General features: G+C 41.1%; 1 protein-coding gene across 15 annotated transcripts in view; it reads right to left on the bottom strand.

Moving 5' to 3' along the window:
- ANKS1A (ankyrin repeat and sterile alpha motif domain containing 1A) overlaps nucleotides 1-14,261 on the bottom strand; it is a 124,536-nt gene that overhangs the window by 80,847 nt on the left and 29,428 nt on the right. For 12 of the 15 annotated variants that reach the window (XM_053393064.1, XM_053393054.1, XM_053393052.1 and 9 more), the window contains 5 exons: nucleotides 13,561-13,623; nucleotides 3,018-3,314; nucleotides 2,365-2,440; nucleotides 1,159-1,260; nucleotides 398-481 (listed from right to left, as the gene is read on the bottom strand). In XM_053393064.1, the coding sequence (XP_053249039.1) occupies nucleotides 398-481; nucleotides 1,159-1,260; nucleotides 2,365-2,440; nucleotides 3,018-3,221 (466 nt within the window). In that variant the 5' untranslated portion in view covers nucleotides 3,222-3,314; nucleotides 13,561-13,623. The remainder of the gene's footprint in view (nucleotides 1-397; nucleotides 482-1,158; nucleotides 1,261-2,364; nucleotides 2,441-3,017; nucleotides 3,315-13,560; nucleotides 13,624-14,261) is intronic. The other 3 variants (XM_053393056.1, XM_053393067.1, XM_053393068.1) reach the window with 1 other exon arrangement.

The following is a 14,261-nucleotide window of genomic DNA, read 5'->3' as shown; positions in this document are numbered from 1 at the left end:
CAAACATGGGTGCAATATCACATTCAGTGAAATAGCCACCTGCACAAATTTAACTCAACTGTCTTCTCCTATTCCCTTTCTATGCAGATTTACAAAAATTCAGCCTCTTGGGTTCTAATCTTTCTTTATATCAACTATTCAACAAATAAAGCAATACTGGTGGTGGGTGCTAAAAATCATCCTTCTTGGATTTATAGGCACTGCCTCAAAAATCTGTACAAACATTAATAGTCAGACTGTAGAAAATAGCGTGTTTACAAATAATCACAACAACCTCAAAAAAAATACTTCAGTACTTGTTATAGTATGAGACATGCCTCTCATACACCCTGCAAGAGCATGTGTTATAATAGGTAGTGATTACAACTAAAGTTTTTCTTTCCACCCGATTTCTTACCCTGGGGGACACGAACTGAGGTTTCAGTAGATGCTGGCGGTGTCTTGTCTTCTGCTTTTGCAATCTTCTTCCCTGTTGTGCAATCTGAAAAAACAAAAAGTGCAAGTCAGCTGTAGAAACGAAGAATATGTAGAAGCAGCAGTGGTAGATGTCTTACAGAGAACATACCAGCTTACTTTTAATTTATTCAGAACTGACAAATTTAATATGTGCTCATTATACTTGGATGCTACAAATTTGACAAAGAAGTCAAATAGTACTAAGCCTATTATGTCTAGAAACAAATGCTTCGATTGGCCTTGCTTTCTCATTGATGGCATAAGTTAATGATGCCAATTCCATCAACAGCACGTCAAGAGCCAATTACAAGGTGTATTATAGTCATACGCATCTGAAATTGGATAAGGAAAACTGAAGTGCTAAATAATCAAATTCAACACTCATCATACACCACACACACTTTTACTAGAAGTCAGTTTTCACACCCGCATTAGAGTTCACTAAACAACCCAAAACTTTTTAAGTTGCTTCAGTTAGTCTAAGTCACCACACTTTGTGCATGTGTAAAATAATATTAGGTGGAATTCACACTCTTTCAATCGTCCCCTCTGTGCAAGCAATGCAGCTTGCCAGATGGAATGACAACACCTCTCCTCTACTCGCACACTGCTCTAAGGGTTCTCCCAACTCCTGCCAGAGCCAAATTTGGGGTGGGGGAGATGAGGAGGGGGAGGGGAAGCCCTGTTGCACAAGTGACTTACCTTCAATGAGAGCTGCTATTTGTTGGCTTTTCTGAGATGGAAGCTCCCTCACAATCTCCAAAGCAGTCAGGCCTCTGTTATCTTTTATATTCACATCAATGCCTTAAGACATATATAGAAAGGGTTACAATTTATTTTTCATTAAAATGTGGCTTTATACACAGTCTATCATTAAAAAAGCCATGGTCAAATTGTGAACTGTAATGCAGAACACTTAAAAGATGTACAAGCATCCAGGTCAGATGTCTGACACAGATAAAACATTTTCATACTCAAACCCTGATATAAACATCAAGAAAAGCCCAGGGCTGGTGTAATCTCTTCCTCCCCTCTTGCATGTGCATTCTGCCTTCCTTCCAAGGCTTGCTTTAACTATAGTTTAGTATTGCTGTGCTGATGCATACAACAGTTAAAGCAATTCAGGAATCCTAAGGTCGTGTAAAGGCTTTTCGTTTTATATTTTTTAAAAAATCTGATTCTGGCAAACCTTAAATGTAATTAATCCCTGTTGTAAATTTGGCACTCAATTGTGGTGAAAGCAAACTGTGGGGAGAATTTGTAGCGCACAAATTCTTGACCTCTAAATAATGATTATGGCTGCACTATATTGCTTAATATAAGGCTTCTTACATAAATAACCAAACCAAACAGAATCCAGGGACACTTTAAAGATTAACAATTTTATTATGGAATAAATTTATACCATGATAATATTATTCATCTTTGCTATTTTTTCTATAACATGAATACATACTATTCTGGAATAGAAAAAAAAATATCTGTCGTATCGCAGAATTTCTGAATCTGCTGAGAACACAGTCCTAAATTATTCCAGCCTTGTCCAGACAAAGCTATGCAAAGAGTCTTTCTGATGGCCAGACCAAAATTATAAAATTCTCTTCCTTCAAGACATATAACAACCCCCAAACCAGTTTGGGAAGTATAGCAAGACCTTTTCTCTTTGGACTGATTTGTGGTGTCTATGATTGTTAAATGTAAAGTTTTAGTAAGTTTTTATTAACATTGGTGCTTGGGTATGGAACATAACTTCTAAAAGGCTGATGGAGGGAAAGACCTTCAGAGGCCTAAATACAGCTTATATTGCAGGATGTCTGCCATGAAAGAAAAAAAATATTCCTCAAACATTCACTACAGTCTAAAGATCACAGTACAACTGATACATCATTTTAGCAGAAAGATTCTCACCCGCAGCTAGCAGTATCTGTACTACATCTGTTTTGCCAAATAAAGCAGCTTCGTGCAAAGCACTGCCTTTTTCCGTCTGTAAATCAAACACAGCATGAATCCAAGTTGTGAATGCAATCAGAGAACATTGAAGGCAATACTTGCACATACGCAAGGACTCATTTCACAAACAAAAGCCAGCTGCTACAGCTCATCCACAACTAGAAAAAAAATCCCCCAAGCTTCTTTACCAGTACTGAGATTCTAGTGTTTAAGGCAGCTTCTTCAAAATTACGAGTAATCACTTTGAACCACATCAATCAGAAACTACTTAACCTCTAATCCACACCAGAAGCTACTTCACCTCTAATTCAGTCTTAAGAATCTTGTGTGTTTCCCTTTGTGAAAGGAGCAGTAACACAGAAAGGTTGGGAAATTAGTTGAAAATGTAGCCGCTTCTGTAAACTTGCTATGGGGGCATGCTTGCCAGAGAGATCACAGCAGTCTGGAGCTGAACCTGCGGGTCAACCCCTGTAATCCTCAAGGCATTTCCAAAAGAGAGCTCTGATTAGGTTTCATTTAACTGAGTACCTCTCCCAAGAGAGTTAATGCCAATATCCGATACCCAGAACATTACTTCAATATTAAATTCACAAAACTCCCAAACAAAGTACCTGGTAGTTGTTATCCATGCCAGCATCCAGGAGAACATGAACTACAGCTTTATGGCCATTCCTAGCAGCCAGATGCAAAGGTGTGTGTTTCTTAGTATTGCAGCTTAAAAGATTGGGATGAGCATTGAGCAACATTTTCACAACTTCTAATCTCCCGTAGAGTGCAGCCAAGTCAAGAGGAGTCTCAAACTTGTTATTGCGCATAGTAGGGTCAGTCAACTCCTCCAGAAGAACCTTCACCACTTCCGTATGGCCATACTGAGCTGCACAGTGCAGGGCCGTCTCATTGTCGTTATTCTGAGATTACACAAATACAAAAACCATTAGGATTCGGATTAAGAGAGAACGTTACCATCTCTAAAATACCAACTCATAGGCAGTCATTGATTTAAATATAACTATAATAAAATGGTTTGATCAAATTCTTTCCTAAGGTTTATGCAGTACCACATTGATAAAAGAATGAAGCAATACAGGCATCTGGCAAGATAGAAGTCAACTGTGCACAGCCCAATAGTTCATTGTGAGAGAAATAGTAATACTTTCATAATTCTCCCCTAGTATTTATTTTTACTTCATCAATGTTGCAAACAAAGTGTGTCAACTTTGCATATTTATCCAGATTTCAAAAAGGACAATTTTAATGCACAATGCAATGGCTGCAAGTTTCCTTGCTTATACAGTGGAACCTCGGGTTGCGAAGATGATCCATGCGGGAGGCATGTTCGCAACCCGCAGCGCCGTGTCTGTGCACGCACTGGTTGCAATTTGGCGCTTCTGTGCATGCGCAAAGTGTGATTTAGTGCTTCTGCGCATGCATGAGAGCCAAAACCCGGAAGTAACCCGTTCCGGTACTTCTGGGTTCAGCACGGTGCGCAATCCGAAAATGAGTAACCTAGAGCGTCTGTAACCCAAGGTACCACTGTACTTTTGTTTATAAAAGTCTACAGAACTTGCCTGCTGTTAATTAATCTTGTATTGTGGTTTGAGGACCCGATCCCCCCCCCCAAAGTGGAATGAATACACGAGGACACGTGATATAAGGTTAATGGGCAAGAAAAGGCCACAACTTTATTGATTACAGCAAGTGAAAAGGTATTGGCTTAGGCATTGGATTACGTCAGCTGACTCCACCCCCTCAGAGAGGGGCGAGTCTGAAACAAGAGGGGTTTATTCACCAGTAGGCGGAGCCTGTTGATGCTAATCCAACTATAGGCTCTCCCCTGATGTCACCGAGGGTCGTGCCATGGCCTCCCGCCAAGCAGGCATCGGACAGAATACACGACTGCCAGATTCCTTTAACAGAATACCCAAAAATTGAAGGCATAGGCGATGGCCACACCTAGCCCTTTGACACCACGACACATTATTCCAATGCCTAACCTACCCACCAATACCACGAAAGTTGTGACGATTGCTACGAGGTAGGCGAAAAAACCAAAAAGCCTAATGCCAAATGGAAAAATTCCTACCAGGCCCCCCGGACAACCAGGGCGACCAACCTAAGGTCCATAGCAAGGCCAAGGAAAACTAAGACCCTGAGCTCAAAGGGAGTGGAGGGTGGGTGAATCACGACGGGACGACGAAGAGTGAGGCCGAGGAGGGGCTGGCGCCGCAGTATTAAGGCTGCTGTACACGCCCCCTCGGAGACACCTGGTTGGGTGCCTGCCGATGGGCGTGGGCACCAGCCAGGTGAGTGGGAGGCAGGGGGCTAACGCCCCCTGCTAGAGGCGGGGCTCGGGCTCCTGCCCACAACCACTCCCCTCTCTTCAGGAGGAGAGTCCTTACTACTACTTCTTCTTTTTAGCAAAAGAAGCTTGTTGTGATCCAAAGAACTATGAAACTAGTTCTGTAAGTCAGACTTCTCTTGAGCAGTAGGCCTCTATGCCACAACTGCTTCTTGAAACAAGAGGAAGCTTCAAATACTGTAGTCAGTTTGTGGTATCATAGAATTGTGGAGTTGGAAGGGACCCTGAGGATCATGTAGTCCAACTCCCTGCAATGCAGGAATATGCAACTATCCTATATAGGGATCGAACCTGAAACCTTGGCATCATCAGCACCATGCTCTAACCAACTGAGCTATCCAGATATGGTATGAGGAAGCCAGCAGTCAAAAATGTCACTAGTCTAGGCCAAGCTGCTTTGCAGGAGTCTAAGCAACTCTTCAGATCTTAGTTCGCATTTAGATGAAGGCACTACTGAAGGAGGGTTGAGAAACTTAGATACATAAACTATGTATGTAACTAGCTGAACTGAGTGGGTTAACCTGAGCTTGCTTCTATCAGAAATGCTCCGATTTAACAAAAATACACTAATGCTAGAATTTTGAAAGCTGGGCAGTTTTGCACTGGACAAGGTGTAATATAGAGTACTTTGTAGTTTAATCCTGCATGCTATGTTTTGCTGTAGTATGTTGGACCACATGAAAGCATGGCAAAAATGGCTAAGTAGAAAGAAGCTCAGATCTACATTCAGGAGCTCGTTTAATAGCATGCTGCAAACAAAAAGGAAATTAATATGAACAGTGACACGTATGCAAAAACTCTGAAAAACTGGGGGCGGGGGTGCGTACAAGTGCTCATGAATTGCAAAGTAACAGCCCAAGCTGAGGAATTGCGGGGGGGGGGGAGAGATTTATAGCAAAGGTGAAACTAGATGAGGTAATGCAACATTAAGAGCAAGCACAGAAATTCACAAGGAATAAAGAGAGAGGGCATATGGCTCAGGGTTTATAATTAAGATGTAGCACTTAAGAGCAGATACCAAAGAATCTTGATGTATTTTGACAGAACATTACATATGAATCATATATCATGTGCCATAGGAGTCAACAACATCAGGAAAATAAATCTAAAGTGCTGGCTTCATCCTACTCTGCATACTTTACAGCATCTAGTATTACGTAGAGGTGGTTGTAGTCTTTCCCCTCCATGCCCCTGTTAATATCTGGTTAACGTTAATATTAATTGAAGAGACAAGAAGATACTAAGAAAAGAAGGTGTGTATGATTAATATTTAAGGCAGCTACATTATCCTATTTTAATCTGTTTTTAATCAATAGACGATTTACATTTAAATTTGCATATAAACAATATGAGAATATAGGTGCATCTGAGATGCACATAAGAATTTTTAATTTAAAAAGGAGCTCCGATTAGATTTTTAAGCCTCTGGAAAGCGGCTATATTATGTTTTCCACTCCAGCTCAGCATCTGGTTCTGAAGGAATTTTTATAATAAATATGAAGTTACCACTCCTTAAGAGGCTAATCTTAAGTCTCTGATTTCCTCACACCCCAAAACCATAAGGACACTTAACTTTCAGCCTCACAGATCAGCTAGAGCTGATTAATGCAGAAAACTGAATACCGTATTTTTCGCCCTATAGGACGCACTTTTTCCCCTCCAAAAATGAAGGGGAAATCTGGGTGCGTCCTATGGGGCGAATGCAGGCTTTCGCTGAAGCTTGGAGAGCGAGAGGGGTCGGTGCGCACCGACCCCTCTCACTCTCCAGGCTTCAGGAAGACATCCGCAGCCTAGGCAGCCCTACGGGAGGTCCCTCAGGGATGTCTAGGCTGCGGATAGCAGCCTGCTTCCCGGAGTGTCGGGCGCCCTGAAAGCAGAGCGCCCGGCGCTTCGGGAACACATCCGCAGCCTAGGCAGCCCTGCGGGAGGTCCCGCAGGGATGTCTAGGCTGCGGATAGCAGCCTGCTTCCCGGAGTGTCGGGCGCCCTGAAAGCAGAGCGCCCGGCGCTTCGGGAACACATCCGCAGCATGGGGAGCCCTGCAGGAGTTCCCCGCAGGGCTCCCCACACTGCGGATAGCAGCCTGTCGCCCGGCGAGCAGGGCACCCTGAAGCAGAGCGCCCCGCGCGCCGGACAGACATCGGCCAGCCCCACAAGCTCGGGGGACAGCAGGGAGGCGCAGCACCGCCATCCCGCTGTTCCTCGACCTGGTTTGGTTTCTCCAACCTGCTTTTTGGGGGGGAAATAAAGGGGAAAAATTTCCTTTATTTCCCCCCCAAAAAACTAGGTGCATCCTATGGGACGGAGTGTCCTATGGGACGAAAAATATGGTAATTTTTCGGATGGAGTTAAAGCATTATCTTCTCATGTCAGAGAGCCTCAGGTTCAAAGAACTTCAGAAATTTCTTCTAAAGAGCTGCGAAAAAATGATGGCTCTAGTATATTCCCGATTGCCTGAGAAGCCAAAAGCAAGTTCTTCCTGTACCTGCTCCCCATAAAAGTAAAAGGTTGGGGAATGTCTTTCATTTGAATGTATCTATTTATTAAAAAGTATTTCAACACCAGTTAATATTTAAGAATTCCAAAGCAGTATACAAAAATACAGCATAAAAACAATAAAGCACTATCATTTTAAGAAGGTAAAATTAAAAAGGTTTGGTTTTCCAAAAGCAGTTCATGTGCTTCTTCATCAAACATACTTACCAAGCTAAATGTTTTCCAATCACAAACATATTTTTAAGACCCCCCCCCCCGAAGAAATTTGAAAAAATTAAGTTTAACCCTCTAAAATGACATGCCCTGAGGATGACTACATCTCTACAATCTCCTGCTAGACATCTAGTTTAGTTAACTATTACTGATATCAGCTCACATCTAGAGTCACTGTCGTTCATATTAATGGTATATAAACTACAGTCAGCTGAAAATGTATATAACATGTATAGATAAATCCTGTTTATTCATTGTTATAGACATGAATGTCTCCACTGATAACAGGGCAAAGAAAGGCTCTTTAGCACTGCAGATCCTGGAGTACTGGAACCCCAACATTTCATGCACTGTTGCATCCTCTTCAATAGCCCTACTGAGGTGAACTGTTCGTGCATTTTATCAACAATATAATGCTCCTCTTTCTCTACCTTCTGGCTGCTACTGCCTGTGTGCTTCTTGCAAGATCAAGTTATGAGCCTGATCTCTACCCCCACCTTATCCCAGGCCACTGCATGAAACCTTGGAGAGTTAGTTCTTCCCTTTCCTGAGGCTTTCTCTACTTGCAGCTTCCTATCCTTGGAGAAATGAGGGTGAATAATCATTTCAAGCATTAATGCTGCTGGAAATTAGAGAGTTTATGTAAAGGACTGTGTTCCTTGCAGCAGATAATAAGCTTTGACCCCTATGAGTTCTGGAAAGCCTGAATACAGAATTTAATACATTCAGATTTTCTGCCTTTAAGGAACCTGCTAAAACCTTTGACTGTAGTAAATAGTACTGCAGTATTAAGAGTAAATGTTTGCAAGTCTTTAAAAAAAACCATTCTATCATATTGTAAAAAAATCTAGAGATTTTTTAAAAATCTAGAGATCAGTCTCGCTATTTTCAAATGAGACATATACAACAAGTGAACACACTGAGCAGCAAGAAAGGAGAGATCTGAAGTAGCTTCTCTACATATTAAAACACCAACACACTAAAGATATATAGATGGGTAACTTATTCTTTAAAATTATCTCCCCCACTCACCTGCCAGGTCAGGACTGTGCATACATGCCCCCTTTATACTGCCTCTGATTACTGGCAGCAGATAGCATGCACACAAGCCATTGTGCCATGTGGGTTGTTTTCCTTGGGCCTGACAGGTATAGCAGTTGGGAGAGAGTATGTATTATTGGAGCCCAACTCTGGAGACATGCCAAACAGACCACTTCTGGCTTGAGCAATGGGCTTCAACAGGCAGCCACAAAGTTCATGATGCAAGGTGCACATAGACTGACACATGAGAAAATTTGTTTCAACATACATTTCCCTTGCTAGATCAGAAATAAATAAATTGAATGCCCATCCAATGCACATTCAAGTGTGCACTCCACTGAAAGCAATGTAATGTTGACTGGCAGCCTCCAGATATCAAATGCATCTGATTTAAGATCATAATTATTAATCCTACAAGTGATAGGCATACAGAAGCAGGTTCTCCTTACTTGCACTGGGACAAGGAAGTGTGGGTTGGGGATGAAAAGGGAAGGGGAAAACTGGGGGGGGGGGTTAATAATGTTTGCTCTGCTTCTTGCCCTGTTCCAGTCCCACCCCCCCAAACCCGTACCAAGGGATTCACATGTAAAAAGGCAGTGGCTTGCCATATAGCAGACTGGAGCAAAGGAAAAAAAGACACAACCCTCTATTTGTCAGGGGCCTACATTTGTACAGTGGTACCTCGGGTTAAGTACTTAATTCGTTCCGGAGGTCCGTTCTTAACCTGAAACTGTTCTTAACTTGAAGCACCACTTTAGCTAATGGGGCTTCCCACTGCCGCCACGCCACCAGAGCACGATTTCTGTTCTCATCCTGAAGCAAAGTTCTTAACCTGAGGTAATATTTCTGGGTTAGCAGAGTCTGTAACCTGAAGCGTATGTAACCCGAGGTACCACTGTACTTTATAACATTCAAGATCGAACATTACATCATGTATGTGGAGAGGGTCAAAATAAGTCTCTGAAGTATTTTTTCAAATGGAGGAAATAGGTTTTGAAGTTTTTTCTCCTTGACATATGAATGGACTTGTTGCAAGTCCCACCAGAAGGAAGCAAAAAGCAAGAAGAAGAAAATCAACCTGACTGAAGCAAGCTTTCACTGTATGACAACCTACTGTACAACTGAAAGCACTACTGATGGACATACAAAATGGTATATTTCTAATGTTTCTGTATACATTCTGTGCAGGTTTATAATAGACTTTTATAGTTTTAGGTTTTTTTCTGCTCCTACAGAATGCTTAACAAAGGATATTTGTGATAGAGAAATGAAATTACTATTTAAAATTTCCTAATTTATTATACATGTTAAAGAGACCTAGATTAGGTTTGAAATGTCACTTGATTTCAAAAGCACATTAAGACCTTATTAAAATTTGATTATGTCTAAAAGTTCACTAAGTCATAGGAATGCAAAGTTATGTAAGAACCTAAGAAGGGCCTGCTGCATCAGGCCAATATCCCACCTAGTCCAGCATCCTGTTTTCACAGTGACCAGCCAGATGCCTTTTTGAAGCCTGTAAGCAGCACATGAGCGTTAACAGTGCTCTGCTCATCTGCAATTACCAGTATATGGTATTCAGAGGCGTACTGCCTCTGTTTCATAGGCATAAGCATATTTGACTCAGAGTAGCCCGCATATGTGAATACTCAATACATCTGCCCTTACCACAAACACTACCCTTGCCTGAAACTATTTGCAATTTCCTCCCCTCTATCTGGAAAATTTGTCCCACTACACCTCATTTTTAAAATGTAGAAATGATTGCACAAACATCAAAAGTAAATTGTTACACTTTAGAATTGAATACTTTAGAATCCCCCCCCCCCAAGAGATTCATTTCCCCATTATAAAATAAAAACTTCATGTAAGTAAAGTTTCTGTACATTGTGTGTTAAGGACTTTTCAGTATGGAGTAAAAATGACTGAGGTGGAACATGATATAGATGAGTAAAGTTATGGCATGGAGAAACTGGATTCAAAGAAACCTGCCCATTTCTCACAGTACCAAAATTTGTGGTCATCCAATAAAATTCGCTAATAACGGGTTCAGGGCTGACAAAGGAAATAGAATTATGCACAATATATAATTATGGAATTAACCAGTATAACATATGGTGAGACGGAACTTTTAGATGCCTTTTTAAGTGTTCAATTCATGGAAGCTGGATCTATCTATTAACTAGCGGTGGGGAACTGGATCCAGCCAGTGGACCAAATCTTCATCTCCTCAACCCCCTACAAGTAAAATTTGACAGGTGGGTGGGGCTGTTCACCTGTCAATCAACTCACATCATTATGACGAGGTGACCAGTTTTCACCAACATGGCTTGTAGAGGTCTGTCTGTGGTGCTTTGAAGCCCCAAAAATCAACTGATCACTGGAGCTTCAAAACACTGCTCATGACTCTGCAGGCATTGACATCAGCTGATAGTTGTGAAGAGCCACACAGCAATTTTAAAGTCCTGAGCTTAGTGCCCTATAAGTAGTGCCTGCAAACCCCTTTTTGGTCCAGCTATGTCTTTTGCCTGCCGCACACCTGATATCAGTTGAGTGTGGCTTTGCAAAAATACTCTCACAAGCCAATTTATGGAACTTCTTTCCAGAGGATATTTTGTCTGCTCCCACTGTGAATATTTACTGTATATATAAAGTCAAAACATTGTTCACCCCAGGCTTTGTTTCATATTTCATATGTGGTCCCTTTAGCATTTGCACTGTTGCTTTTCTGTATCTTATGTAATGGTTTTATGACTATCACTTATCTTAGATGGATATTTAATGATTTCTAATATGAAGCTGCCCTGTACTCCAAATGGGAGGGAGGGCATGATATAAAAAGAACAAGCAAACAAATAAAATGCATCAAATTTCATGGCAAGTTGTGAAAATTTGTGACTCCATAAACAGCATGGGCATTTACTTTCCATTTAATGGAGACAAGCAGCTATTCAGTAACCACAAGTCCTTCCATCTGAAAGCCGTGGAGACTTGCGTCACATGAGACTTACGTTAGCCTTGTGGATTTTGACATTGCTGTTGTTGTTAAAATTCCCTCAACATATCAAAATTGCAACTTCGGGGGGGGGGGAGAGCCTAAAGCCTTCTCAGACTCAAGGGATCAGTTTCATGATTCTTTGGCTCCTAGCGCTAGACTTCAAGTAAATGATCTTGCTTTGTGTTCTTGCATGTGTCCAGAGAGCCAAAACAAAATTCAATTCCACAATTGCCTCTTTGTTCTACATAGATTTATGTTTTGTGGTGCAAAAGGTGCATAGGCTGTATGACCAAATATTTTGGATTACACTCCTGGATAGTGTAAATGGGTTGTATCAAATAAAGTTGTTCTGGACTTCCACTTGCACAACAGAACTGCCCCTCCTTCTCCTCTCCTCTTGCATCCCTTCAAATCTGCTCTGGAGGGTTGAGGGCACAAGTAGAACTCCATGAGCTAATGAAACAACGTTGTTGGATGCAACCCAGTGCTCTATTTTGTTGCAAACCAATTTTAATTATTTGAGTAACCAAATATATGAATCACCAAAGAGAAAAGTTGGTTTAAATCCATTGATCTTCTTCCTTAATTATTTAAAATACCGGGATTGTATCCAAATGCTGCCCCTGCAGAGGTAGAAAAGCTTTTGATCCAGAAGGCAACATCCACTAATGGAGGGAAAGCAGATTTTACAAAATTCCCCTCCTTCATGCAGTCCAAGCCCTCCCGACATTTCTTCTAGATGGTTTCCCAACCCTCTAGTCGGGACACTGGGAAACTAGCAAAAAAAAAAATGCCTCCCATCTTCCTCTGTTTGTAGACAATTCCCATGGGAGCAGGAGCACCAGGAAAACCAACTGGCTGATGCAAATATTGGCCACCATGTTCTTCACGATCCCATAAGAAAGGCTGTTACATGTATCATAGAGTGTGATATACAATCTTTATGAGTGCCAAGGAAGTGGGGAGAACAGTTTCTGAAGAACACCAATGCCCCCAAATCCTCACTGGTACTTGGCAGGGGCAAAGTCCAAGCAAGCAATTTAGTGATGCAATCACCAGAACTTATGCATTATTATTCCTATCACAGTAGGTCATTTACTATACTAATGATTGGGTTATACTGTATTAAAAGCTCTGGTGCATAGTTTACATCCCACATTTCCTGTAATAGGAATCTACTTGCAAAAGTGCCTTCCAATTAATTTCAAACCATCAAATTTTAGTGTATGTAAAGCCATGCAGATGAAGCACAGTAGGGTTTTAGATGGCCCTTAACAGTAGTTGAGTAGGTATAACAGAAGAGCTCAGTCACCCTGGTATTAAAAAACAAAATAGACTGCTTTATATTATTTCTTTGGAGCTTGATTATAACAGTCAATTAAATAGTGTGGTTCAAAATATACTACTGGACTGCATATGCAGTAACCTCAGATCTCCTTCAATGATTCTCAAAAGTTTTGTTTCATAAATTATGCTTGTACTTTATAAATGAGGAACTGCTAGAAGCAAGGGTGAGATATAGGCAAGACTGAGACAAAGCAACAGTTAGATGCCACAATGCAACCAGTGAAGCAAGAAAGGATACATATATATACACACACACACAGGTATTGTTGTTCTCAGTCAACCATTACCAGAAATATTCTGGAATTCTACACTGTGACCCTCAATCTAGGTTTAGAGTGGTGTGTGGAACAAGTACTCTCACTATTTATCCCTTTTTTATGAAATGTGGGAGCCAATACTGAAACACTGTGAAATCATCTGTTGAAATTCTGCATCCCGGCTGGGACCGACCAGCATCCCAACTACAGAATATCAAAGAACGGGAGGAACCCCCCCCCCTAAATATCAAGTAGAATTCCCCCATCCAGACTATCAAAGGCTGCTTAACATAAATTCCACAGTAAATTGTTTGCATTTACAATCATGACCCTCCCCACCTCACAAGTAGGCATCATCAACCAACGAGATGATAATGCACCTAGAAGCACAAAAATACAACGCGGAGAAATGATGTAGTGAAATAGTGGCAGAGAAGTACACACCTTGGCATTGATATAGGGGTCAAAGGGGCCGTACTTTTTGAGTTCTTTGATCTCAAGAGCATTCTACAAAAAGGAGAGGAAAAGAAAACGTGATGATGAAATGGGCAAGATATAGCAACAAAGCAGTGAGTGACTCTGAACGGGAGGAATGACAGAACACGACAATATTTCATTCCAATGAAAAGCAATTAATCACAATGGCCATTCCAGCTGTCAATAACTGCACCATGCACATCATTTTAAAGATAGCATGCAAACCTTACATGACAATCTTTTATAGTTCACTGTTTAACTTTTTTTGTATGTTTTGTCTCATGCTAGCCACAGATTGCAAGATCATTCACTTTCATATGGCCCCTTCCAATAACCCTAGAGAATGGTGAACAGTGTTATAAACTTAAATGCTGTTGACTGGAACAAACTAATTGATCACAGCTGTGCTTGAGAACATGATGAGCCCAGCCGAAATTTTAAAAAAAGATTTGCCAACAATATAATCAAAGGCCATTTTAACATACACATTTAGCTATTTTCATATGAAGAATATTACTAATCAGCAATTGAACAGCACTGCCGACTTTCTTTTCAACTAGAGATTGTATTCCTATAATAGACAATTTATGGGAAACATCAGAAAGCTACATGACTTCATAGCTGTTAAACCCCCACAATCATGGAATTTTATCTTTAATTGTGAACAA

This window comes from Podarcis raffonei, chromosome 6 (genome assembly GCF_027172205.1).
Source record: "Podarcis raffonei isolate rPodRaf1 chromosome 6, rPodRaf1.pri, whole genome shotgun sequence".
Taxonomy (NCBI): domain Eukaryota; kingdom Metazoa; phylum Chordata; class Lepidosauria; order Squamata; family Lacertidae; genus Podarcis; species Podarcis raffonei.
Note: the sequence above shows the minus strand (reverse complement) of the source record. Positions and strands in the feature narration are given on the sequence as shown.